The 25,190-nt window shown below is 52.7% G+C and overlaps 9 protein-coding genes across 9 annotated transcripts; 5 read left to right on the forward strand and 4 right to left on the reverse strand.

The window, feature by feature from the left end:
- Positions 1-946: 946 nt before the first annotated feature.
- On the forward strand, positions 947-3,087 carry Z520_08268 (uncharacterized protein; the record flags this gene model as incomplete). Its single annotated transcript, XM_016778765.1, has 3 exons — positions 947-1,213; positions 1,293-2,268; positions 2,321-3,087. The coding sequence occupies 3 exons, from the start codon at positions 947-949 to the stop codon at positions 3,085-3,087; spliced, it is 2,010 nt and encodes a 669-aa protein (XP_016630136.1).
- A 2,170-nt stretch (positions 3,088-5,257) lies between these two features.
- Z520_08269 (uncharacterized protein) lies at positions 5,258-6,432 on the reverse strand (the record flags this gene model as incomplete). The annotated part of the gene is made up of 2 exons (XM_016778766.1): positions 5,258-6,338; positions 6,389-6,432. The coding sequence occupies 2 exons, from the start codon at positions 6,430-6,432 to the stop codon at positions 5,258-5,260; spliced, it is 1,125 nt and encodes a 374-aa protein (XP_016630137.1).
- A 1,337-nt stretch (positions 6,433-7,769) lies between these two features.
- Z520_08270 (uncharacterized protein) lies at positions 7,770-10,550 on the reverse strand (the record flags this gene model as incomplete). Its single annotated transcript, XM_016778767.1, has 1 exon — positions 7,770-10,550. One exon carries the CDS (start codon positions 10,548-10,550, stop codon positions 7,770-7,772), a length of 2,781 nt encoding a protein of 926 aa, XP_016630138.1.
- Positions 10,551-11,738: 1,188 nt separating this feature from the next.
- On the forward strand, positions 11,739-12,941 carry Z520_08271 (uncharacterized protein; the record flags this gene model as incomplete). Its single annotated transcript, XM_016778768.1, has 1 exon — positions 11,739-12,941. The coding sequence occupies one exon, from the start codon at positions 11,739-11,741 to the stop codon at positions 12,939-12,941; it is 1,203 nt and encodes a 400-aa protein (XP_016630139.1).
- A 694-nt stretch (positions 12,942-13,635) lies between these two features.
- Positions 13,636-14,532, reverse strand: Z520_08272 (uncharacterized protein; the record flags this gene model as incomplete). The annotated part of the gene is made up of 1 exon (XM_016778769.1): positions 13,636-14,532. One exon carries the CDS (start codon positions 14,530-14,532, stop codon positions 13,636-13,638), a length of 897 nt encoding a protein of 298 aa, XP_016630140.1.
- A 699-nt stretch (positions 14,533-15,231) lies between these two features.
- Z520_08273 (uncharacterized protein) lies at positions 15,232-17,551 on the forward strand (the record flags this gene model as incomplete). Its single annotated transcript, XM_016778770.1, has 6 exons — positions 15,232-15,605; positions 15,653-15,936; positions 15,984-16,148; positions 16,198-16,331; positions 16,378-16,501; positions 16,554-17,551. 6 exons carry the CDS (start codon positions 15,232-15,234, stop codon positions 17,549-17,551), a joined length of 2,079 nt encoding a protein of 692 aa, XP_016630141.1.
- A 715-nt stretch (positions 17,552-18,266) lies between these two features.
- Positions 18,267-20,388, forward strand: Z520_08274 (uncharacterized protein; the record flags this gene model as incomplete). The annotated part of the gene is made up of 3 exons (XM_016778771.1): positions 18,267-18,364; positions 18,423-19,161; positions 19,480-20,388. The coding sequence occupies 3 exons, from the start codon at positions 18,267-18,269 to the stop codon at positions 20,386-20,388; spliced, it is 1,746 nt and encodes a 581-aa protein (XP_016630142.1).
- A 511-nt stretch (positions 20,389-20,899) lies between these two features.
- Z520_08275 (uncharacterized protein) lies at positions 20,900-22,087 on the forward strand (the record flags this gene model as incomplete). Its single annotated transcript, XM_016778772.1, has 1 exon — positions 20,900-22,087. One exon carries the CDS (start codon positions 20,900-20,902, stop codon positions 22,085-22,087), a length of 1,188 nt encoding a protein of 395 aa, XP_016630143.1.
- A 1,328-nt stretch (positions 22,088-23,415) lies between these two features.
- Z520_08276 (uncharacterized protein) lies at positions 23,416-25,113 on the reverse strand (the record flags this gene model as incomplete). Its single annotated transcript, XM_016778773.1, has 1 exon — positions 23,416-25,113. One exon carries the CDS (start codon positions 25,111-25,113, stop codon positions 23,416-23,418), a length of 1,698 nt encoding a protein of 565 aa, XP_016630144.1.
- Positions 25,114-25,190: the final 77 nt, after the last annotated feature.

Genomic DNA, 25,190 nt, shown 5'->3' on the forward strand with positions numbered 1-25,190 from the left:
CCCGAACGGGGTCCATGAGTTTCATCCGCCAGTCCTTCTTGGCCTCCCTCCCCCGCAAATCTTCTCATGTGACGGCTTACGACCGGGGGAAAATGTCGCTAATCTGACACGAACCTCCCAGGAACTCCGGAGAAAAGCTGGCAATCATCCCAAGGCCGGAGCCCGTAACGTGGAGAAGTGACGAGCTGATATTGCCCAAAGCAGACTAACGCAAACAGTGACCTCGTAATGAAGTGGGGTCGAGAGGATCCCCGGCAAGGGTGAAGGCTGCCCGGAAAAGGGGTTGCCCCGGATGCGCGGGAGCGAGCACTTTCGCTACCGTTGCCCTCCAGCACAGACTGGCTCTCTTCGGTTCCGGCACAAAATACTATCGCATCGCAACAAATGTCCTTCTTTCTCTGACACGCCGCTGCTGCTGTAGCTGTCCCTGTCGATACAGAGGTACAGTCTAATCCAGGAAGACCGTGTTGGTTCACCCCTCCTTCTCTTGCGGATCGACTCCTACCAAGTGAGAAGCAGTCCCTCGTCCAGCAGTCAAGGAAAATGACCAAAGAGTCCCCGCGTCCGCCGAGGAAGCAGAACTCCAGCTGTGATGGCTGCCGATCATCCAGGATCCGGTGCGACGCAGTACACAGACGGGAAGCCACCGTCGTCGGCGCCGGTGGGGGCGGGGGATTGAACGGCCTCTTTCGCGACCGCCGATGCACCAACTGCGCCCGCAAAGATCGCCCCTGCACGTTCCAGGTGAGTGTGTGTGAGGCTTGATGTGCTTGTGCACAAACTTTCCCTCCCGTCCTCTCCAGCGTGGCTTTCGTGGCAGCTGAGTGAGGTGTTATGTAGTGGCTTAAGGCAACAGCGAGGCGCCGTCGTCGCACGTCGGAGTCAGTGTTTTCTGCCGACAGCATCGAGACCGAAGGGGGACAGATGCAACGAATGTTCAGCGGCAATGACGGCGCAGCCCTACCGAGGTAACGGTCATAAACTTTGGTTGACTTGGGTCGACTCGACTAAAACAAACAGATCTTCGGATCAAGAAACACTCTTCTCATGCCCCTCAACAAGCAGCAGCGCATCGTCGAGGGTGGCCCGCGCGTTCAATGTGCGAGAGGACCTCCTCGACTCGTCAATGTGGCATATCTTCTCCTCAATCTTCGAGACCGCGCTCGGTGTATGGCTGGGCAGCGGCTGCTGCCCGTATCCGGGGCTTCCAGATGTAAGTTAATCCACGAGGGGCTTCTTTGAGAATATTCCACCAGGTAAAAACTTATATTTGTCGACGGGCACGCGCGTAGGGTTCGAGAACCATCATCTCGAGGCTCTTCGTGAGTTTGGATGAATGGAAATGCGCTTGTCGACGCAACGACGACCAACCGGATACCAGGCAGGCTGTTTCGGGGAGTGCCGATAGCTGCGTCAAGGCAGGCAAGGTGGTCAACCAGGCCCTCAACGCCACCGTCCACGCGTTTAGTGTCCGGTGGCTGCCGCTTGTGGCTGGCACCCGCATCCCGACCGAAAAGCTGAACAACCTGGCCCGCAGGCTCTGGCACAATGCGCGGTCCCAGATCCTGTTGATCTTGCAGAAGCGTTGCTATCGCTCGATCTTGGCCCTCTATATATTCGGGATGACGCCACTGCCCCCTGGTCTCGAGGATCACGAGCTCGCCCACGGGAACATAGGCGAAGTGTGCGTCGACATCGCCATGAGGCAACTGCAGAGCGTGCGAGCCAAGAGGCACGTCAGCCGCTTCTCATCGGCGGCCATCGCCACCGATTCTCCGTCGGGGTCAGCGATACCGACGGCGGCCACATCAGTCCATACACTTGACGAGGGATATGAACTGCGTGAGACGATCGCGTATTGGGCAGGATTCGTATTCGACACGTCTGCTTCTTTCACGACTGGCTTGCCTTCGATACTTCATGCCAGCCTCCTGGGGTTTGAACAGGAAAGGACCGTGCAACTCCTAAAGAAGACGGCACAGGAGTTTCACGACAAGACAGAGGACTGGAGAGCCAATGGCTTTGAGGTGACTAACCAACGCGCCATATGGATAGTCCAGTCCGCCAGCGGTTGCAAAGGAGTGTTTTGGAAGGCAGTGGCCGCATTGCGAGAAGCGTTGAACTACGGCCATGAGCCGCATGCGGTTGTCCGAGCACAAACAGCTGTCTTGCAATGCATGCTCAGATATGACGTGACTTACGCTCCACTGCTTGCAGCTTGTAAGCGAGCCTTGCTCTTCCTCGAATTCGAGGCCCAACTCAATTGGTGTAAGTGCTTCAAGCCGCTCTGGAATGTGGAAGCTGGACTGACGAGGTCAAGATCTTCTCGCTCTTCACTATCACTTAGGGCTCCTCATCCTGTACGACACCCTGGATACCTTCGACAGGAGAGACTTGGTAACGAATCCAGACAACGCGCAATGGTCTGCAGTCCAGGAGACTGTCAACATCATCTTGCTCGGGGTTCAATGCAAGATTTCCCTTCAAACCGTCTTTGGCTCGACCTCAGCCCCTCTTCGTGACGACATGGTGTCACTCCTCAGCGTCGACCCTTATCCGCACCATGTCGCTACAGCCCTGAGCCTGGTGTCCGATTTCTTGAAGAAGGGCTCTAGCGAGACCTGTAAGAGCTCTGAAGCCCTCAAACAAGTACGAAAACTGGCAACGATGGCTTTCGACCAACTCCCGCAATGCTCAGCCTCGCTCCAAGCTTCCCGAGTTAGCGTCGCTGCAAAATTGGACGAGGTCCAACAACTCCAGGACTCTCGAATCGCTGACAATTGCAGGAAGCTACCAAGCAAGAGCCTACACCAGCATCCGGGAGTCGAGTGTGGCGGAACCCACGAGTCGCGAAGAGAGGGTTTTGAGACCATCGACAGGCTTTCAACTGGGACCGTGCACCACACAGCCGAAAACATTACCAGCAGTGGAGAGTCTCAGCGGACGACATCAGGATCTGTGGATTACTGGGATTGGACGTCGAGTGAGGACAGCCCACTGAGTTTTGAAATGCCTGGGGATGATATGTTCTTGGCCGATCACGGTCTGTTTGAAGTGAGTAGGCGCCCGAGCTGCAACTTGTTCTGAACTAGAGAAGCTGACCTGTGCGTGGCCGTCACCAGGACTGCTTTTTCCTGGCGTAGCTACAGGCTGAAAAAGCACAAAGACTTGGGATTGATCCATTATGTGTACGCTGTCACCACATTCTGCTGATAGGGATATCATTCTGTGATGCCTGCACTTCAAGACACCCCCGTTTGTCAGCTGGAACGACAAATCTGTCTCCCAAAAGCTGTGGTTGGACAGACCACATCTTGCAGTCAGGATTGAAAGTATGGCTTTATTGTTTAAGTCAGAAGTGCCTGTTCTGGGACGCCAACATATTGGATTATAGTGATAAGAGAAGCATGGTTCGTGGTGACGTGAGACAAATTATACTCTACAAAGACATTGAGTAGGTGCAACACTGAAAGAGCACCCTAAAGTCATCAAAAGACATGGAGTTGACAATCGATTAAGACTAATCGCTTGTCGCGTTCCTGCCTACCCTGCATCTGCCTCGCGGACCGGCAAGCCTCCCTTCTTGGCACCTCTGTGCCTTCAGAGAGACGAGAGCTGTTCTCTCTTGGTCGAGAATGCAAGCATTCAGAATTCTTCTTTCGTGCTCCCACATTGCGTTTCGGTGCGGGCAGGCCCCATTATAACACCCTGCTCGAGGAGAGCCTCGTGGTGGCGTTTCCGCCTGGGCAAGAACTCGGCGAGGAACCATCGAGGACACCGAGACGCCATTCCTAAGCACAACAAAGGTGCCTAAAATCCCAAACGCTTCCACGCTTCGAAAACTTCAAAGAGATACCATCCCCACTGAAAGGGTTCTCGGATCAACCCTCGCTTAAAGCCCCCTGGTATACATTGAACGCATAAACGACCCGTAACTGTTGCTCATAGAGCTTGACAGCGAGTCCGTGCCGGAACTCCTCTCGCTGGCTGCATTTCTGCTTGTGGAGCTGCTGGGCTGGTGCTTTGATGTGACGGACGAGGAAGCCTGTGATGAAGAAGATGCAGATGAGGAGGAAGTTGTCTGGAAGAGGCTGGCCCCCGCATTGGGTGTCGAGTTGATGGAAAGAACGGATTTACGGGCAAAGAAAGCTGATGCCATTGTGTGCGGTAAGTGCTGGATTGGTCAGGTGGGATAGATGGCCGAAAGGTTGAGAAATTTTGGTATATCTCGACGACTGAGACGGGCTCTAAGGGTGCTGGTGACGGCGGCTTTGTGTAGAGAGACTCACTTGGTATTGCAGACTGAAGCGACGGGGGATAAAACAAGGGAGGTCTCGGAACATCTTATAAAGGTGCTTCTTGCCTTGGTTTTCTTGAGCACATTACTCCCAAGCTGTGGCAGTGCCTGAGGCCGATACATATCCGGGTACCTTTTGATATGTAACACTGGGGTGTAGGGCGTCGAGAGAGAAACCGGTATGCCAGGTTTTGGGCCTTAGATTTCCGCGGCCGACCATCCAATCCACCCACCCATGATGCCAAAGCTGACCACATGTCGAAAGCGAGAGCGAGAACCTGCGTGATGCGGCGTCCAAGACCCAGACCCCCGAAGGCGTCAGTTTTCATCATGTAACTGCGGACTTCGATAGACTGGCCTCTTTTTCCAATAAAGGACGAGCACGAAACCTCAAGGATCCCAAATATGGCACAAGCGCTGACAGGGCGCAGCAAGAACGCAGGAGCCTGTCCGGAAAAGAGCAGCGGGACTGTGGTTTTGTAGGGCTGATGGACACCCACCACGTGGCACTCGAGGGCCATCGGGGACATCATTGGAGAATGATCCCACCGCCTGAAAGTGGGGGCTGACTCTCCCAAACATGTCCCTGACTATGGTAGTCAGCGCGGTGAGGAAGACGTGTATGCGGAGTGTCCGGGATAAGGATATATACCATAGGTAGAAACAGGAGTGAGTGACCAAATAGGGAGTGATACGCCCACCTGCTGCCGCCGCTTGGGGGGGTTGAGTCAGCTTCACTTCACTCTACGGTTCCTCTCCTCAGCCTGAGAAGCAGACATCGAAGCTGGATGGAAAATTGCATGACATGTGAAGCCAATTCATTGTCACCATCCCAACAGAGGCCTTTGGGATTCGCTAAAGAGGGAGACCAGCACAGAGGGAGGGGCTTGGATCCATCCATTCCCCAAATCCCTCAACAGCGAAAAACACCGCCATTCCTTATCCCTCCAGCTTGCATCATCAGAGATACGACTCGCGGGTCCCCTTTTCATTGCTGCGGTAGATGGCCTCAATCATCCTGTGCCTGAGCAATGCGTCTTCAAAGGTCACAAATTCGCCATCCTCGCCGCCCATGAACGCATCCCAGACCTTTCCGACATTGTACGCAAAGTCCTTGGCCGGCTCCACGTCCATCTCCTTCAGCTGTCCCGCTTTCGCACCCGCTTTGACGAATTTGATGGTCGGATGGAACATCTGGATATGGCCGTTGGGGCCCTCGAGCACGAGACTTCCCTTGGTGCCGTTGATCTCCCAGTAGAAATCCTTGCCCGTGTCCGAGGTGCCCCCTTGGTACACGATGGTGGCCACGCCGCCTCCGCGCGCGAGCGTCCCCGTCACCGACATCCAGTCATGCGACGTCTTGTTGACAGTGCGCAAGACCTTGCCCGATGCGCGGTCCACAATGTCCATGGTCGGTCGGCGCGTCGCCAACTTGGCTTGCAGCGACGACATCTCCCCGAGCACGTAGCAGAGGGCGTCCATGGCGTGGCCCGCGGGGATGGTCATCAGGTTTGCCCCGTGCTCGATCCGGTGCATGTATTCGTACACGGGGGCCTCGGTCGCGCCCAGCACCATGCCTGAGCCCATCATGGTGGTTCCCAGAATCTCGCCCAGCTCGCCGTTGGCCACCATCTCGCGGGCCTTGCGGATACTCGGGTTCTTGCGCGCCTGTAAACCCACGACATTCCTCACCCCCTGAGATGCCGCTAGGTTGGTGAGCTCTTCGGCCTCCTTCACATTCGCCGCCAGCGGCCACTCGACAAAGAGGTCCTTCTTGGCATCCAGCGCCGGCTTGATGAGCCGGTAATGCTCCGGCACCTTGACCGACACGACCACCATGTCGACGTTCGGGTGGCGGGCCAGTGATTCCGGGTCGTCACCATAGCACGCGACATCCTCGCCCAGCTGGTACTTTGCTACGGCCTTCTCCGCCGATGCTTTGCTGCTGTTCTGCAGCGCAGTGATCCGCAACAAGTCAGATCTCTGCTTAATATGTGGGAGATGTGATATGGCGGCCCATTGTCTGGAATATTGATGCCCTCTAGCGTCAGTGTGCTCGTCCTTATCGACTTCTTCGTGGGGACAACATACCCGTCAGCGGACAGTCCAATGAAACCCAACCGGACAGGAGGCATATCGATTTCGCTCTCTGAGTCCACACGCCGAACCTCTGTCCAAGTGTCAATGGTCAGACGTGCTTCCCTAGATTTGACTTGCGACCAGTGGATATTCCTCGCGATTCTCGTCTCGTTTCTGAAATTTAGAATTGATAATGATAATGATGGTAATGTTAGACACAGCCCAGGACCCCCTCTCACAGAGAGGACCTGGCGATCATTTTATACAAAATCAGTTCCAATTCAACGCGACCAAACAAATTGCGCTCAGTCACTAAGCCCCTGTCTCTACGCAAACACAGGCGTCAGAAATAGTCTACCTCGCACTAAGTTGATATGAATGATAGTGGGCAAGCCAAACACGTCCATCCGGATAAAAGTCCCCTATACCCCAGAAAACGACGACGGACAAACGGACCAGTTTCGCCGTGACGCTTGCGGGGTTTTGACGTTTGATGATGGGTAATAAAACACCGCACGCCCTACACGCTCACCTTCAAATCTACGTTGTCAAGTTCGATCCCCCAAATCTGGGCCTGACTGGCATTGAATATTCCGTATCGATCTTTATCTCAAAGCAGCAATATTGCCGCAATATATGAACACACACTGCCGACACTGATATCAAAAGGAGTGTGTGATCGATCGACCTGAGCGAGACCCTTGATGGGGATGACAAATGCGTTTTCTATCTATGACAGCCTCAGGGGTGGCCTCGCAAGGCTGGATGTGCACTACCTAGGTATGTAACCCGGACTTTGGCATCCAGGACCCTACCTCAGATTATAGACCACAACTCACAGAGACAACGTGCTGACTTCAAAAATAGGCTGCGCAAGAGTATACTCGTAGAGTGACTACTTATCCCCGTCTTTACTAATCTATCGACTTATGCAACAGCATATTGCAGGCCGGGCTGAATAGCTGACAAACGTCACCCATTCTTCTGTGTTTGGCCTGTCGACAAACCCCACGAAGGAAGGAGAGCATCATCGCCACATTCTCCTCTTACATCCCCTGCGCAAGAGGAACATCACAGATTCTTCCACCGTCTGGAACTGGTTCTATCTCTTTAGCGAATGGATCTTCTATTGCCCGGCCTTTCTAATACAGGGTATCTAAAAGGGGTCGCTGACCCGCTCTATGCATTCATCATAAGCTCGTCATACCGTCATGCAAACTCCTGCAGGCTTTGCTCAACTGTCATTCTATTGAACCTCCTCAGCCGTGAACAGCATCCAGTCTAGCCATAACACCAGAACTTCACACTCTCTGCAAAGTCTTGGCAAGTTTCTCCAGGATCGACAATACACCTAGAGAATCTGTTAGCCGCCGCACGGGGAGCACTCAAGAGGTCAGAACTTACCAGTAACGCCTTGGGTCAACGTGGCCGATGCTTCGGTGCTTCTGGCACCTAACGTCACCGTTACAACATCTCGGATCTTCTCTGCCTTCTCCAACCGGCGAGCCCAGTTGAAAACATACTCATCCTCTCGCGAGTCGCCAATGACCATCAGGAAATCGGGGAACGGCACGCCCTTCTCCTGAGACAACTTTTCCAGATTGTCGCCAATCATCTGAGCGGCTGATCCTTTGTTGACATCCATCTCCGAAATATTGAGTCCATCTTCAATGGGGATCGCATTGACATTCTGTCCACGACAAGCGTCATTGATGTGATTAGCGCACTCGCCCGCCTGTTTGAAGGCCCCTTGCCTGTCGTCTGCTTCTGAGTAGTCAAAGATCAACGAGGCATGGCGCTCTTCAACCCGACTGCCCTCGATTCTCTCCACATAGTATTGAAGAATACTCTTCACCCCCTTCTTCCACTCTCGAACATGTTCGAGGTTGGTCAACTCCTGCCACTCATCTGTGCCTGGCTCGAGAACGAAGGCGCCGTTCTCGGCAATCATACCAAGGCCACTGACAGGACTGAATAGCCGTTCCATCTCTTCGGGCATTCTGGAGCTCATGACGTACACAATATTCTTTTTGTCCTCGATCAGATCGTTCAGCACATCGACCGACCTCTTGGGCGTGGTCAAGATGATGTCCGTGGGCGAACCCCATGAAGCCAGAGTTCCCTCGTAGTCGAGGATTATCAAACGCTTTTGAGCTTTCTGGTACTTGGACTTGACAGCAGACAAGGACAATCGGGGAACTGCGGTAGAGTCGCGGACAGTGTGTTCTTTCCATGCATGTTCCAAACCCTTCATGTAGTGCTCGAACCAGTCAATAGCATTCTGATGTACGACAATATCGTACAGAGCCTTCCAGCGGTTCTCGCGCTCTTCAAGGGACATGTCCAGAGCTTGCTTGATGGCGTCGGCACAGTAACTGTAATGCCATGGGTTGACCAAAAGGGCATGGTGCCCAAAAACTGTCGCAGATCCAGTGAACTCACTAAGAATTAGGGGGCCGTACTTGTTCTGGGAAATTTTGCCATCTTGGCAGAGTATCCATTCATGGCTCGTCAAGTTCATGCCTTCGCGCAAGCTGGTGATCATCAAACCTTCTGCGACTGTGAGCAAGGCCATGTATTGAGAGAAATCAATGTCTTGCTTCAAGAACACCAGAGGTTGGTGAGCCAGGCTCGAATGGGTCGAGTTGACCCGAGTGACAATGTCGGCCACGGTAGCACTTAGCTCGGGGTCTTCGGCAGAGGAGGTTGCAATCTGGATGAGCACGACCTTGTCTCTGTATTCGGGATACTTATTCAGGAACAGCTCGTAGGCCAGAATCTTTTGACGGACCCCGCGGATGCTGTCCAACTTGTCCCTCGCCACGATGATCCGCTTGTCTCGGTATTTGTCGGTGATAGTGTGCACCCACTCTTGGACTTCTTTTGCTTGTCGCTGCAGGTCGATCGCTTTGGGGTCAATACCAATAGGGTATGTATTGACGTGGACAAATCGACCGTCTTCAAGAATGACTCCGTGTTTGGTGGCTTCGACGTTGAGAAGGCGACTGCAGGTCTGGAGGAAGTGATGGCCATATTCGTCGTTCTGGAACCCAATCATGTTGGCACCCAGCATGCCTTGAAGCAGTTCCCCGCGTACGGCGAGGCAACGGAAGATTTCTGACGAAGGGAATGCCGTGTGCAGGAAGAAGCCGATCTGAGCTTCCGGGAGCCTCTGACGTAGTAAGCCTGGAAGGAGTAGCAGATGATAGTCGTGGATCCAGATAATATCGCCCTTCTTCCAGTTCTTTGCGATGCGATCGGCAAAGGCCTCGTTGACCTTGACGTAGAATATCCACGAGTGATCCTCATACGCCTTGCTCTTTGGATGGTCTGGAATCTGATAGTGAACCACCGGCCAAAGGATGGTCTTGCAGTAGTGCTCGTAATGACCATTGAGATCGCTATCACTGGTATAGACAGTCAAACAGTCATAGTCATTTTCCAGTTTCTCAGCAATGTTCTCCTTCAAGTGCTCGTCCAAGGCGTCAACTGGGCAGCCAAGGGTTCCGACCCAAGTCTTTTCCTCGCAAATGCCAGCATCTACTGCAGCGTCAATCGCATTGTACAGCCCTCCGTTGCCGATGATGGCTTTTTCCACCGTGTAACTGTCATGTGAAAAATGCCGTTCGTGGCTAACAGTCCTCGTTCTCTGGCGACGATGATGTCGGTGTCCAGTGGTATTCGCGACCGCAATTGTCTTTTCTTTGACTTCCTTAACATCTTTGGCACTGATCACTGCATGCTTCAGAATTGAACTCGGGGGAGGGGACTTGGCGCGCGACGGAGGTTGGTTCCAGGCAAAGGTCTTACCCCAACCTGGAGAATGAAGATCATGTCGAGAGATGGCGCGCACAGGGACTGGGGCCTCCTTCTTCAGGTTCGGGAGAGTCAGGCTTATTTTTCGCTCAGTGTAGGGTCGGAAGATCTTCTCGTGGTCGGTGGTTGCGCCTGGAGTTGGAGGAATCGGTCCAGGACTTTGAGAGAGCTGGGAGAGATGGGAGCCGCTGCCTGCACCGGGTGTGAAGAGGCTCACGGTCTGAGTCTCACTCGGAGTGTTCTGAGCGAGTGTCAACTGCGGCCTGGGGAGTTCAGGAGACTCGGAACGAGAAGGAGGTGCTGGAATGTCAAAGTTGATGGTATAGGGTAGAAAAAGAGTAGCAACAAAGATAGTCATTGTCACTCGTGTATTTAATGTTGAGAGCTAACAGCGTGACAGGCGAAGACTGTTGACGGGATACAAGGTTATGGTGACCAACCCAGTGGCAGCAGAACAACAGTCCGACGTTGTTGGTCAAATGAGATATTAGGAACAATGCAACGACCGGAAGGTACGTGGGACAGAGTTGGTAGTAGTGATTGCAGCGAAGCGTGGCGTGAGACAGGTACAAGTTCCAGCGATTTCTGGATCCCACAGGTGACGGAGAGAAAATGAGTGAGTGAACAGTGGGATGGAAGGACAATGTATATGAGGCGAGGAAGTGGTGGTGTTGTGGTGAGTAGAATAAAAAAAAGTTGAGGTAGGGCAAGGGCGGGCAATCCTCCCACGCAGTGGATTGATTGATTACGGACGGCGCAGTGTTACAGGACCCATTCGTCGGGAGAGAAAGTGCAGAGTACTGGATCCCATGAGTTCCAGCATTATCATCGCGATAGGTCGGACGAGAAGGAGGAAGAAATCAAAAGATATCTTACGGTTTAAAGCAAGGACAAACGAGCAAATACAAGAATGGAGTCGGCGACTGCATTGATTGATGGTCAGAGCTGGAACTCGAGTCCGAGCTTGTTTGGGCCGGAAACGAGCTCGAGGGGCCGGCATGACGCACGTGGTGGAACCCAGCACACCAGCTAGCCCGGTGGGTGCCAGGTTATTAGGTACCCCTAGGCCCAGTCAGCAACCTATGGGGCCTGTCTTTTGGGGGGCATGCGTCGCCCATCCCAGGTGGGTGCCAGGGCCTAGGCCGCCCAAACCACTGGTGCCACCGCCGGAACAGGGCGTCCCATTGCCCGTTGCAGCCAAGTGCAGCACCCTCCTGGCCCTTCCACTGGCTCGGCATCCCATCCGCAACGCCCAACCCAGGCAGCCAAGCTAAACTTTCTTCCAACCACCCGTCTTGGGTGTCTCTTGGGTGTCTCGCTCGCCCTCCTCCGCTGGGCTGCAGAAACTCTGTTTGAAAATCCTCACACCACAAACCACTGCACATTCTGTGACTCCAAACGCTGCTGCCTTGTGCTCCCCAACTCTGCACTTTTGGTTGAGACGAAAATGGAGGCATGTGCATAACCTGTTTTTCCAAATGAAAGAAGGCTTAGCGCTGCTACATCTCCCTCCCTCATCCTTCCTTCTCTTTCTCCTTCTGTCGTCATGCCGTTGTATGTCACGGCGGCCCACTCGTCGCGGGTGAAAAAACCGGCCAAGAGACCCGCTCCTTCTCACTCTTCCTCGGCGTCGTTCGCGAATCTTCCACGCATCAAGCCATCTTTGCGCAAAACAAAGTCGCTCGCTGATGCTATCGACGATGACCTGGACGAGGGAGAAGAGGATAGACTGATTCCTAGCGGCAAAGTCCTCTCCACTGTCTCCATCGACGCAGCCAAAGATGTCTTGACCGCCGTGCAATATGCTCGCGCCTCCATGTTTGCGGCCCTTCCAGAACGAGCGGGAATGAACAGTGTCCGTATCGCTGCGGTCCTCAATTTCCAGCGAAACATGCCGGCCATAGTGTCTTTGGCTCACGTACATGCTCTCGTTGCCGCGTCGTCCAAGACTGAAAGAGAGATTGCTGCCTTGCAAACCGCCGGTAAGCTTCGAAAGATCAAAGTCACCGGTCGGGGAAACGATATCAGTGGCTTGAGCGAGGTTTTGATCACCATGCAGGATCTCCAAGCCTTGCTGGAGCGAAGCGATGTTGCACCAGCCGTCCGTACAGACTTCTGTCATGTGCTTCGTCGTTATCCGCGAGCCACGTCTATCTCGCCTCAAGACCTACCTGCATCTCATGTCGCTACGCTGAGTCGGACTGGCTTTCTTGTATCCTCATCACTGGCATTCTCTCGAAACCTTTCGTTGGCGGGCTCATCTCTAGTCTCCATGCCTAAAGTTTCGCGTGCTGCTTCAGGTTCTTCCGGGGCTGTTGGCGGAGATGCAGCCTTTGAAAATCTCGGCGGCGTCGGTGCTGCGAGGCGATCCAAACCTTCTTTTCACCATGCACAAGGCTCTCAAGAAGGGGAGCTGGCATTATCCGTACCAAATATTGGCCCTTATCTGAGGCTGTTGCACTCTGGTAGGATGCATCTTCTCCAACTCTTGGGCAGAGCAAAATACAAGGAAGCTCCGCTGTATCTCCTACGTGAACGGTGGGACGGCGCGGTGGACTCCGAGAGCAGAGTCTCGACCGCCAAACAAATTAGGGGAGAATTCTCCGACGTGATGCCGGCCAAGACCAAGAAGTGGAAGGACCTCTACGGCCTGAACTTTGACTGGATTCTCGAGGAATGTCTTGGTGCCGGCTTGATCGAGTTGTTTGAGACTCGTAGCGTCGGCCTCGGCGTGCGTGGATTGACTTGAGCGTTTGTGCAGCAACACCAGCCAATCTGCTAACCTCCACAACCATTTCTGTTTGCAAGCAGCGGCCTAGTATTGCCATGAGTTCGCCAGTCGACTTCAATGTCCGGAGCTTTCATAAGGGCCGAAAATTCAGGGTCTCTGTAAACAGGCTGCGATGTCCCCAATGAACGCGTCCAACATGCACGACATGTCACATGTCAGATGTGTCGCTCAGAGATGAGCTTTCTACAGGGCCGTCGCCGCCGCACCACGCCACTCATGAAAAGGACAATAGAAATGATTCGACACGCGAGAGCCCGACCATCAAATCGTGTCCCCGCTCGGAGACACGGAGAGAAGAAAGCACAACGCCAGCCAGCCTGCGAGGAGAGAAGATCGGGATTCAAGAAGTCAAAAGACCTCGTGCTGCTTTCGAAAAGAAAGTTGGAAGAAGGTGCATGCTTAGCTTCTTGGAAAGGGGCCTGTTTGAGGAAGCGAGCACGGAGCGCCACGCCTTCGATTGAACAAAAGATCGCATGTTGCTCGACTAGATCCTGTGCACAGGGATGCATGTATACAGTTGAGCCCAGAACATTCTTGTCTCAAATTCACATATTTATACACATCCTTCCTGGGACGGTCTCTGTTGACCTTGCCACATAAAGGTATTTTCCCGGTTGCTCACAACCTCTCTATTCCGCTGAATCGACTCCCCTCACAGCTTTCCACCGCTCAATTTCTCTGCAATCTTCTTCATCCTCTCCTGGTCTTTCAATGCCCGTTCATTGACATCACTGAACAGCATCATGCCACCTCGTCCCTGATCCGCTGTCCTGTCCCTTCCGCGCTTGATCATCTCTTCCACAGTATCTGGCCTGCCATCTTTCCTCCAGATACTTCCTGTCGTGGTAAATGCCTTTTCGATCGCCGCACTGAGTTGATCCTTATCTGTGATGAATGTTCGCGAATTGATATATAGAGTGTGGAGTTTGTCGAGACGATCTTCATGTTTTGCTGCCAGGCGAGCTTCATGTGCCGCCTTGCGGGTGTTATAGGTGGCGAGCTCCTCTTCGACCGACAATTCGTGAATCTTTTGCGGACGCATTGCGCTAGGAACGGTAACGTTGGTGAGACGGACGTCTTCGCGTTCGGTTTGTGTCAGGAGTCGGGCACGTTCACGCTGTTTGGCAGCGCTGCGAGCGGCGATGCTAGCGTCAATAGACGTCTTCCGAATGTGCAGTTCTTTCAGCGCCGAACGTAGATGAGTCTTCCTCAACTCGGCCATACGTCGTTTGTACCTCCCCGTCTCGGTCAGATGCTCTGGAGGAAGGATATTTTCGGGACGGGGATCGGGTGTGACATTGTCGAGGTATTGCTGGCCAGGTTTGTCTGGCCGCCGGGCCGGGAAAAGCTCACGAGGGACAGGGAGAATGCCCTTTGCGCGAGGGTGAAAATCTCGAACTGGTTGAAGAGGCTGTGGGACATCAACAAAGGCAGGAGACTCCGGTGGGATGTACGAGCGAGGAGAGGTTGTGCTGAAGGCTCGGGAAGTCGATGGCTTGAGGAGCCGCAGTCGGCAAGCTCGACAGATTGAGCTTGGAAGTGTATCCATTGTGCTCTTGTCTGATCACCACAGCCCTTCCGACGGCAGGAGTCGCGAAGTCAGTGGGTGCTGATGCTGCAAAGGCTGGTGTTGCACGCATTGAATAATGTACTGCGAGTCCTTTAGGGCCGAATTTTGGACAATTTGACGGAAACTCTGCCGAGATCACATGATAGTCACATGACACTAAGCACCCCCAAGTATCACGTGCTAAGCCCGTTATCTGATTCGTTCGATTTGTACCTCGATAACCCGCTCGCCGGTGCCACGCCGTCACCAGCCGTGCCTTGGTCCTTGGTCCTTGTTGGCAACGTCGCACTGCCTGTTTTGCCGACACCCGTCGAGCCCGTATCGGACCTGTCGTCCTTCCTTTTACAGTCCAGGCTAAAGAAGATCAAGTCAAGCTTCGGGAGGCTCGCTAAGCTTTCTGCGAGCTCTGCGACGTCGAAGACCGTGAACTACTCTGTTGATCCCTCGCGTGCCTGACTTGGGCCTCATTATTGGTGCTCTCGACCATATTTGACATTTCAATGGAGATAGCTGCGTGTCCGTGCGAGGCTACCTGGGTATCATTACGTCTTCGACATAGCTTGCCAGAACGTCGTCGAGACAGCTTAAAGGTAAAGATCCAAGCTTCATGTAGGTTTCCTGAACACCTCTATCCCCGCCAATCTTTCAAGGCAACCTCCTCTCTGCTCGATAGCAATCATGATGTTAACCTGTGCCTGCGGCCTGCTCTTCCTGAGCTCCCTGTCTTTCGTGCATGCGGCCGTTAATTCTACCGCTCAAGCCTTGAACACGACTGACACAAACCTGATCCCCAATGGAAGCGGACCTGTGCTTTACTACAATGGCTCTGGGCCTGTTCCCTCGTACGACATTGTCTCACCAGTCCCGCCACCAATCACGCCGATTAATAGCAGCTCCGCACTGGAGGACATGTTCTTTACCGAGCTGTATGCCATTGCTAACACCACAACCTTTTCCAACAACTGTTCTCAGTGTGTTGCGGGTGCCGAGTTGATGCACCTTGCAGCAATCACATTGCCGGTCGACAATTTTGTCAATATCTTGATCAGAATGTACGTCACAGGAGTGCAATGGAGTCGACTATGCTAAGTCTCTGCAGATGCGAGGCTGTCCCAACAGTGCAGGACTACATTTACGCCGATACGTGTGCAGCGGAATATGGCAGCGTTCAAAACACATCTATTCCTTATTCGTCTGGAGGAGGCGCTACGGGAGCCTATTACGCTCAGCTCTTTTCCAAGATGAGCATTGCAACTGGTGACATGACATACTACTGCTACTTCAACTGGGACGTGTGTCCAGAGCCTCCGACAGTCGGCATTGAAGAGAGCCTGTACTTCAAACCCAAGCCAGCCAGTGCAAGCAATGCGCCACCACCGTCAGGTAAGGATCGTACTAGTAGAGCAATCTTCTGTTTTAACCACATGCAGGTAAATCTATCAATGTCCTCCATACTTCAGACTGGCATTTGGATCCACGTTACGATATCGGCAGTGAGGCAAATTGTTCTCAATACCTCTGCTGTCGTCCATATGCCACCAACGATGACCTGTCGACAACCTCTGCGAATGCCAGTGTTCCAGCCTCACGCTTCGGTACTGGTCCCAACCTTGAAGCCAATAACTTGTCGCTGACTGCTTTAAGGCTACCTTTACTGCGATTCGCCTCCCGATCTAGCATTGAGTTCATTTACGAGCATGCATCAGTTCTTCGATTTGAGCAATGTCTCATTCACAATCTTCACTGGTGACATTCTGTCGCATGATAACGATGACCAGGTAAGACCCAGGAAAAGCGTTCAAGGTGAGAAGCTGAGATAGTCAGATATCTCGCGAATATGCCGAATATGAGGAAACGGTCACCTACCAAACCTTTAAGGCTCAACTGGGCAACATTCCAGTTTATGCTACCCTAGGAAATCACGATTCCATTCCAGAAGCATGGAATAGTCAGTAAACCACTGTCTCGCTTTCCTGACGAAACGCTAACCTCTATAAAAGCACAAAATAGTCTCAACCCTGGAGGCTCAACGGCTGCTTCCGCCAATGCATTTGGTTGGAACTACGAGCTCCTCTCCTCCCTCTGGGGCAACTCCGGCTGGATCAACAGCACCGAACAAGACTACGCCTCGACGCACTATGGTGCATACGCACACACCACCGCCCAAGGTCTTCGCATCATCTCGATCAACACTGACTTCTGGTACGTCGACAATATCTTCAACTATTGGAATGTTACGAATCCCGACACCTCGGGCGTGTTGACTTGGCTGGCATCCGAGCTTGCTGCATGCGAAGCCCGAGGCCAACGTGCGTGGATCATTGGACATGTCCCTTCAGGATATGACGGGAGCAACGCCGTTCTCAACCCCTCGGCACTCTTCTATAGCATTGTTGTGCGCTTTTCCCCCGCAACGATCGCTGGTGTCTTCTTTGGCCACACCCACGAGGACCAAATCCAAATCTTTTATGATTTCCTCCCCAACAGCACATATACCTCAAATGGCAAAACATATCGGAATACCACCATGGTCGACTACTCTAAGCCGTTGACAGTTGCGTATATCGGGCCATCAATCACGCCTCTGACCGGAAACAACGCCGGTTATCAACTCTATCAGGTCGATGCGTCGACGTTCTCCATCACAGGTATTCAAACATATTTCGCCAACGTTAGCGAGGCGAACAGCTGGACCACCCCCGAATGGAAATTTGAATACGATGCTAGAGCTACCTATGGGATCGCAGCCGCTCACAATAGTTCCTCTGGAAGGTGGCCGTCCAGTGCTCCCTTGAACGCGACATTCTGGGACGGCGTCACAAAAAGCATGTTGACCAATCAGACTTTGGTGGAGTTGTACAACCTACTCGAGACCAAGAGCAGCGTGGTGACAGAGAGTTGCTCTACCGCGGCATGCGCGAAGCAGAAGGTTTGCTATATCCGGAGCGGGAGTGCGACATTGGGTCGAGCTTGTGGGGACCACAGTGGGCCTTTCTAAGAAGGCGTTCTACGACAACGTAGCCTTTGACGGTTGCGAAGAGAATGGGGATAGCTTGACTATTCGTTGGGCGATAATAAGATGATGAAGCTCACCTCACTACGAGATATAGCAGAATAATTGAACGACTATTAAGCAGGATATCATGTATGACTTGACCATGAGCAGTCGGCATTTACTGACCGACATATGGCTGTTGACGATCCAGTAAAGAAGAAAATATGAAGGTCCCTTCCCTACCACCGAAGTAGGGAGAAAGACGCCGGTGGAAGTGTCCCTGCTGCTTACAATCAGTACCTAGGTAATCAATATTGGCACAGTCAGGGGTCGACAGCCTCGTGGATCACTCGCCGTTGATCTTAACACGACACTCAGCCTCGTCTGACAAGGTCCTGCTACATACAGTCTCACAGGGGAAGGTAATACGTATTTCATAGTTTTCATAGCCACCCTTATTGAGCCGCTGACAACCCATGCTCTGATTGGTTGAAGAGGAGGCAGACGCGATATTCATTAAAGCGGCGGTGCTTTAGGATCTCCATAATAAGATCCCGACGTGCCAAGGCGCGAGGGCTGCCGTTGCTCCCCCGAAGTTTAACCGCAAATTTCAACTTTTTTCGCCAACTGCGGAGTGCTTCTGTGTTTGGGTCTGACTTGTTAGACACTGCCTGCGCTCTGCCTTCTTCCCACCTTATTCAGGATCGCTTTGACGAAGATGGGTGCTCGAAAGAAAGAAGCTTCCCGCCGTGAGCGGCAGGGGCAGTCGACAGACGGCATGGCAAACGTCAAGGTCAAGGGCGAGAACTTCTATCGGTGCGTGCAGATGCAGTGGGCGAAACTTGGACAACCTATGCTGACAACAGGTTCTCAGCAATGCCAAAAAGCTCAAGACCTTGAATATGCTGAAAGATGGCAAAGCACAGCGGAATGCCGAAGGTAAAATCACAAAAGCCGCCTCCTACCAGTCCCGCGAAATTCCCAAGGCCCGAGTCGAGCCTAATCGGAAGTGGTTTGGGAACACAAGAGTTATATCTCAAGATGCACTCGACTCCTTCAGACAAGCTGTGGCAGAGCGAGCAGCGGACCCATACCAGGTCCTTCTGAAGACGAACAAACTACCTATGAGCTTGATTCGAGATGCCGAGAACACCAAGAACGGAATCAAACAACATCAGGCCAAGATTGCAGTGGAGTCGGCTCCCTTTGCCGACACCTTTGGACCAAAGTCCCAGCGGAAGCGCGTGAAGCTCAGTGCAAGCTCAGTGGCAGATTTGGCTGACGAGTCGGTAAAGATGCACGACAACTATCTCGATCGACTGGAGGAGAACAAACTGCTGAGCGGACAGACTGCGGAACAGATGCAGGGGCAAGAAGACGGCGAACTCACGAGTGCCCGGGAACCAATCTTCTCAAAAGGCCAAAGCAAGAGGATATGGAACGAGCTGTACAAGGTCATTGACTCGTCCGATGTCGTTATTCACGTGCTGGATGCTCGAGACCCCGAGGGCACAAGATGTAGGAGCGTGGAAAAATATATTCGCGAGGAGGCACCGCACAAGCACTTGGTGTTCGTATTGAACAAATGCGATTTGGTGCCGACGAGCATAGCGGTAAGTTTTTGTTCTTCTATTCAACTTCCCGCAAGCCCCACAAGTACACCCACAGAAGTATTCTCCTCTCCATTGCTAAGTCAAGGCTGCTTTCCGCGTTACCGCAACCTTTCTTCAATGAAAGTAGCCTGTTACAGCTTTGGTACATCGAGCCGCGCTCGCCATCCTTACGGCTGGTTCTCGACAACTGCATCCGTCTTGGAAGCATATCTGTCATCAGAGCGCAAGGCGTGTTTCGTTTGAGTTGAGGTTTGCTTTTTGTCTGTGGCACGTCTCTTAGTAATGTCTCACACATCCATACTAATCCCAAGATTTTAGGCTCAATGGACAAGGCTCCTTTCAAAAGAATATCCTACACTGGCTTTTCACGCGTCGATGACGAATTCCTTTGGGAAAGGCTCGCTCATCACGTTGCTGCGGCAATTCTCTACGTTGCATTCGTCGAGAAAGCAGATCTCAGTGGGTTTCATCGGGTATCCAAACACCGGCAAGTCCTCGATCATCAACACGCTACGAAAGAAGCGAGTTTGTACAGTTGCTCCAATTCCTGGGGAGACCAAAGTTTGGCAATACATCACATTAATGAAGAGAATCTATCTGATCGATTGTCCTGGAGTTGTTCCACCGAGTCAAGGCGACACCGAAGAAGACATTCTGCTGCGTGGAGTGGTGCGTGTGGAGAATGTCGAACATCCTGCACAATATGTTGAGGCGGTTCTGAGGCGAACGAAGACCCGCCATATCGAACGGACCTACGACATCAAGGCTTCCGATTACAACGACGATCCGGTTGAATTTCTCAGTATTTTAGCAAGAAAGGGTGGGAGACTGTTGAAAGGTGGCGAGCCCGATGTGGATGGTGTTGCCAAGATGGTCTTGAATGATTTCCTGCGTGGAAAGATCCCCTGGTTCACACCGCCCCCAAAGAAAGAGGGTGCCGAGGGGACAGATGATGATCCTTCGACGGAAGTGATCGAAGGGAGGGAAGGACGTCTAGGCGAGATGCCCGGCAAAAGGAAGGCTGACCAATCTGCAGCGAGTGGCGAGGGTTCACCTGAGCCAGGTGTAGAACAAGACTCATCGGCCAGTGATGAAGAGGAGGAAGGAGACGAGAGCAGCGAAGAACCAGCCGATGACTTTGCAAACTTTGACGACGAAAACGAAGACGACGAGGAAGACTTGAGTGAGACTGATGCTTCTGGTAATGAGGGAGGGACTCAGCTATAAAACTATGTTCTTACTCGCCCGGAGGCGCAATATAAACAAAGATCCTTGGCTCAAAATGGAGGAACACTTTTACTTTCCTCCGCCACTCGTTGATTTCATTGGTCCAGTGTGGGTATCTTCGCTCTGTAACGGACCATACCGTGGAGTCCCCACCTTAGGGCCTGTGCTCCATCTACTGGAAATCTCAGATAGAGATGCGTGTGTCAGATAGGATTACTGGCAGCCTTGTGGCATGGGCGGCAAGTGGATACTACCTATTTAGGCATAAGGAGCCTGAGGGCGGATATAGCGGCAGGAGCCGCCAGGAACAAGGAGGCTGTGACGTCAACGTCATGTGAGCAAAATACGAAATACGAGCATCCAAATACCCTCACCCGACCGGCCCTCGTGCCACTGATTCTCTTCTCCCCAGATATTGATCATCGATGTAGGACTTCGTCCTGCCCTCTTCGCTGTCCCTATGAAAGGCATTCTCACCTCGCCGTCCTCTCCCGTATAATCAGACTTTCCAATGCTTCGCTTGTGGTCCTTTTTCTGGGTATTCTCATGGATAGCAGCTGGTGGAGCGTTTCCGGCGCATCTGCGGGCAAGTGACAACGAAATCTCCCAACAGACCTTTGAGTCCCTGGAAGAACTCGCTCGCATTGTCGACATATCCTACTGCGTCGGGACGACGGGCATACAGAAGCCCTTCAAATGCCTGAGTCGATGTAGCGACTTTGAGGGCTTCGAACTCGTCACCACCTGGAATACCGGTCCTCTTCTGTCCGACTCATCTGGCTACATCGCCCTGTCGCATCCTCCCTACCCAAAGCGAGTCATTGTCGCCTTCCGAGGAACCTACTCCATCGCAAACACCATTGCAGACCTGTCGACAAACCCAGCCGAATATGCCCCTTTCCCTTCCGAGAGAGATAATGATTCCTTCTGCACTACCGAGCAATGGCAAAATGAAAAGGATCCGATCCTTCCACAACTACTGAAGCAGCCGGAGAGAAGGAGTGTGGTTCAGGTCGAGTGTCCGAACTGCACCGTACATTCGGGCTTCATGACGTCTTGGCGAAACACACGCTGCATCATCATCCCGCAAGTAGAAATGGCCTTGAAGGATCACCCAGACTACGAACTAGTGCTGGTGGGCCATTCTCTTGGAGGGGCTGTTGCAGCGTTGGCGTCTCTGGAATTTCAAGCGAGGGGATGGGAACCTCATGTCACAACCTTTGGCGAGCCACGGGTCGGAAATCTGGCTCTGAATGAATTCATCGACAAACGATTCAACCTGAATACCACCAGACCAGACGAGTGGACGTACCGCAGGGTGACACATGTGGATGATCCAGTGCCGCTTTTGCCACTGGAAGAATGGGGTTACCGAATGCACGCTGGCGAGATATACATCTCCAAACCCTCGCTGCCTCCTGCCCGTGCTGATATCCGGCATTGCGTGGGCGATGAGGATCCCGCTTGTATTGCCGAAAGCATCTCAACCGTCAAGGTAAGAGCTGCGGCCCAGGGAGACGACTACTTGGCCTCCGAAGTCAAGGAAATGTGGGAGATAAGTCGGCGGTACAAGTTTTGGCAGCTGTTCTTCGCTCATCGTGACTATTTCTGGCGACTTGGTCTCTGCGTTCCAGGCGGAGACCCTTGGGACTGGTCAAGAAGCAAATATAATGCAACCTTTATGAATGACGAGTTATGAGATTGGTTATGATGAGCGGAAGGTGGCCTACCAGGCGGTTGGGTCTGAAACACTATCACAGGATGGAACAAAAGCGTGGCGTTGGACAAATTTGTGGCGATGAAACAATCAGGGATCCCGTTCATAATCATAGTAGGCACATATACATAACGCTCCGAGTTTGTGACATTCATATTAATACTCTATCCTCGAAGATCCAGGAAATCGACCTTTGATCTAGAGTGCCAATGTGAGGGTGCTAATCCCAGGCGCCCTTCCATCCTGCGACAGAACAACATCCAATGCATGGCTTGCAGGCCGGCCATAGTAGAACAGCCCTGCTGATGATGATGGCTACAAACATCCCGCACCACCGAGCCGGACACTTCAATTGGCGTCGATCTCGGGAAGAAATCCTGTTGAAATCTGTGGGTATGGTAATCCTATCTCATTCGACTGCGCAGTGCGGGCAAAAATCCTCTGAACGAGCTCCCCATGATAAAGGGTTTGCGCGGCCGCCAAAGCATGATGAGTAGTTCAGGACATTGTTTCCTGCATCATCCATAGCCGTGCGCGTTCACGGGCCTGAGGTTGATACTGCCAGGTAGTTGTAGGTGGCTTCCTTCCCGCTCTCGTCTTTTGTCATTGTCATTCGTCGATGGGCTAATATCTCGTAATGAGACGGAGGTGAGGCCCAGGACCCGGCGCGAAATCAAAGTCCATATATACCCAAAATACAGCTTGTGTAAATTTGTTTCTTGGAGACGACTCAGCGGTTCCAAGGCTCTGTTCGTCTTTTGGCCCTCGGGGCTTCCTGTATGACACAACTCTGGAGGCGGCTCTGGTATTGGATTAGATTTCTGCTCATCAGCGCAGCTTGGTGGTTCCGCTCCTTGAAATTTTTCCTGCTTGATAGATACACACAACATGGCTCCCGGAGCCCAGTCACCAGGTCCGCGTACTCGGTGCATAGGAGGACACCAACTGCCTTCGTATATAGCCAGCGGCTAGTGCTCTTTTGGCCGAAAGGAAACCAAACTAACCACCCGCTAGCTACCTACTCGCTACGTTCCGAGTAGGTAGCTAAGGGTTGCCTTAGTCGGTTCCGGCTCCACTCGTGCGACCCCCTCCCAGCACGCCTCTCCTTCGCTCCCTTGGAAAGTTAATATTCACAGCCGCCAGTGCAAGGGAATTGGTATGTTGCATCATCTGCATTAGCACTTTGGTTGTTGCCCACTGAATGGAATGAGTCGGTCCACGAGTCCTCATCTCTAAGCCACTCCGTGGATTCCAATATCCCTGATGGGACAGGTAACGAAATACTATGACATGAGGATCTGCTTGAATAATCACACCATTCGTTTGGTCTGACCTTTCTTGAGCCGCTGGCTTCTCTTAGGTCGGGGCATTGAGCCACGTGGATCTTTGTCGTAGGGTGTGCTCTTGTCCGTCCCGCATCGTTCTACGACCCGACGACTGCGACGTACTTCGGCATGGTCCACCACACCAGTTCTGCCCTTTCGCACACAAGTGTGGCCGGCCGCGACAGTTCGGCCACCGATATGCTTGCGTCCCTGAGGTAATCTCTCTTTGCTAAAGGTAGTTGTGCCGCTGGGGTCTGCTTCCAAGGAATTGTATTGGGCGGCGAAGCCAAATCTAGCCTTGATCTGTCGGGGAGGTGTTGCAACTGGGCTCGGCTGGTGCAGTCCTGATAAGCCACCGTCGTCGTCGTCGTCGTCGTCGTCATCGTCGTCATCGTCGTTGAGCATTTGAATCAGCCAAGATGGAGGTGATGTTCCGGGAGCAGGATGTTCAACACACCCTCTCCGCCCAAATTGAAGGGGAAAGGATACTTGGTTCATGTTTGTAAGGCTGCCGCCGTCTTCATGATGCGTGCCTATTTCGTCGTCCCCTATTTGAGCGTCCTCGTTTCCTCGAAGCACATGCGTTGCGCTTGCTGCCACGCCAAAGAGGACAGATGAATAGAGAGATTGGGGATATTTCCGTATTCGCGCCTCTTCGTTTCTTCTAAGCACATTCGTTGTGCTTACCGCCGGGCCATGGAGGAAAGATGGAAAAAGAGGTTGAGGCTGCCCCTCATTGTTGTCAACAACATGCGAGCTTGTCGCCCCTTCTGAGGCATCTACTGCGTCATTCGACCTCTCGGGTTCATTTTGGGCAAGGCTTTCGTGCATCCAAGTATCTCCAGGCATATCAGTCCATTCGGGATCCCATATGTTTTGCTCGACCCAACTTCTTTTGATATTTTGGTATGCGACCTGGTTCAAATTAATGGGGCCCCTAAACGGCTCATCTTCAAGCCACTCGCGCTCTTTGGAGATCTGGTAGAGAAACTGTGGGTAAGGGCGAGATGCCGCAGTTTTCTGTATGTGTGCCGCTCGTTGTTCTTCAGTCACCGGCTTTATCCTCATACGCCTTTCCGGCTTCTCTATCGATGGGGTGAACGGACTAGGATCAGGAATGATAAGAGGCTTCGAACCAGTGTCAGGCTCCGGTGAGTATTCCTTGACAGGTTCAGGCTCTCCTTCATGCATCCATGCCCAGCCCACCCACCATATGGTCCATTTGTTGTCCCAGATACCTTGCTCAATCCAGTGATTCTTCACATTGTTTTGTGCGTTATCGGTGTAGCCTCCGACTTTATCATCATACCGCAACGTCTCTTTTCGTCTATTACACCTCCGGTCGAATTGCTCAATGATCCGTGCCCTCTCCTTGTCAACCTGGTGGCGGAATTGTTCCCAGGGCGTTGATTTACGGTGCTCAATCCGCCCCTCGAATCCGGGAGGGGGAGCGGGGGAGCCGCAAAGGCTGGGAAACGCTGTCGTCGTTCCTGACGAGCATGGTGGTGGGGGCAATGTGTCATTGAGTCGGGCTCGATCGCGGGCAAGATCATCAGGTCTGTTCTGAAGTCTCTCAAGGGCTGCGAAGAGCTTTTCAGGACACACTGTGGACGATGGTCCCCTGTCCTTTATGAAAGTTCTGAGTCCCGAGTTCATCGAGAAAGTTGCGGATTCCGAGCTCATCATGAAAGTTGTGGGTGAAACAAAGACGTGGGAGACACTTGGTCATTCCAGCGACTTTATGAGGCCAACGGATGGAA

Source organism: Fonsecaea multimorphosa, assembly GCF_000836435.1.
Source record: "Fonsecaea multimorphosa CBS 102226 unplaced genomic scaffold supercont1.18, whole genome shotgun sequence".
Lineage (NCBI taxonomy): Eukaryota > Fungi > Ascomycota > Eurotiomycetes > Chaetothyriales > Herpotrichiellaceae > Fonsecaea > Fonsecaea multimorphosa.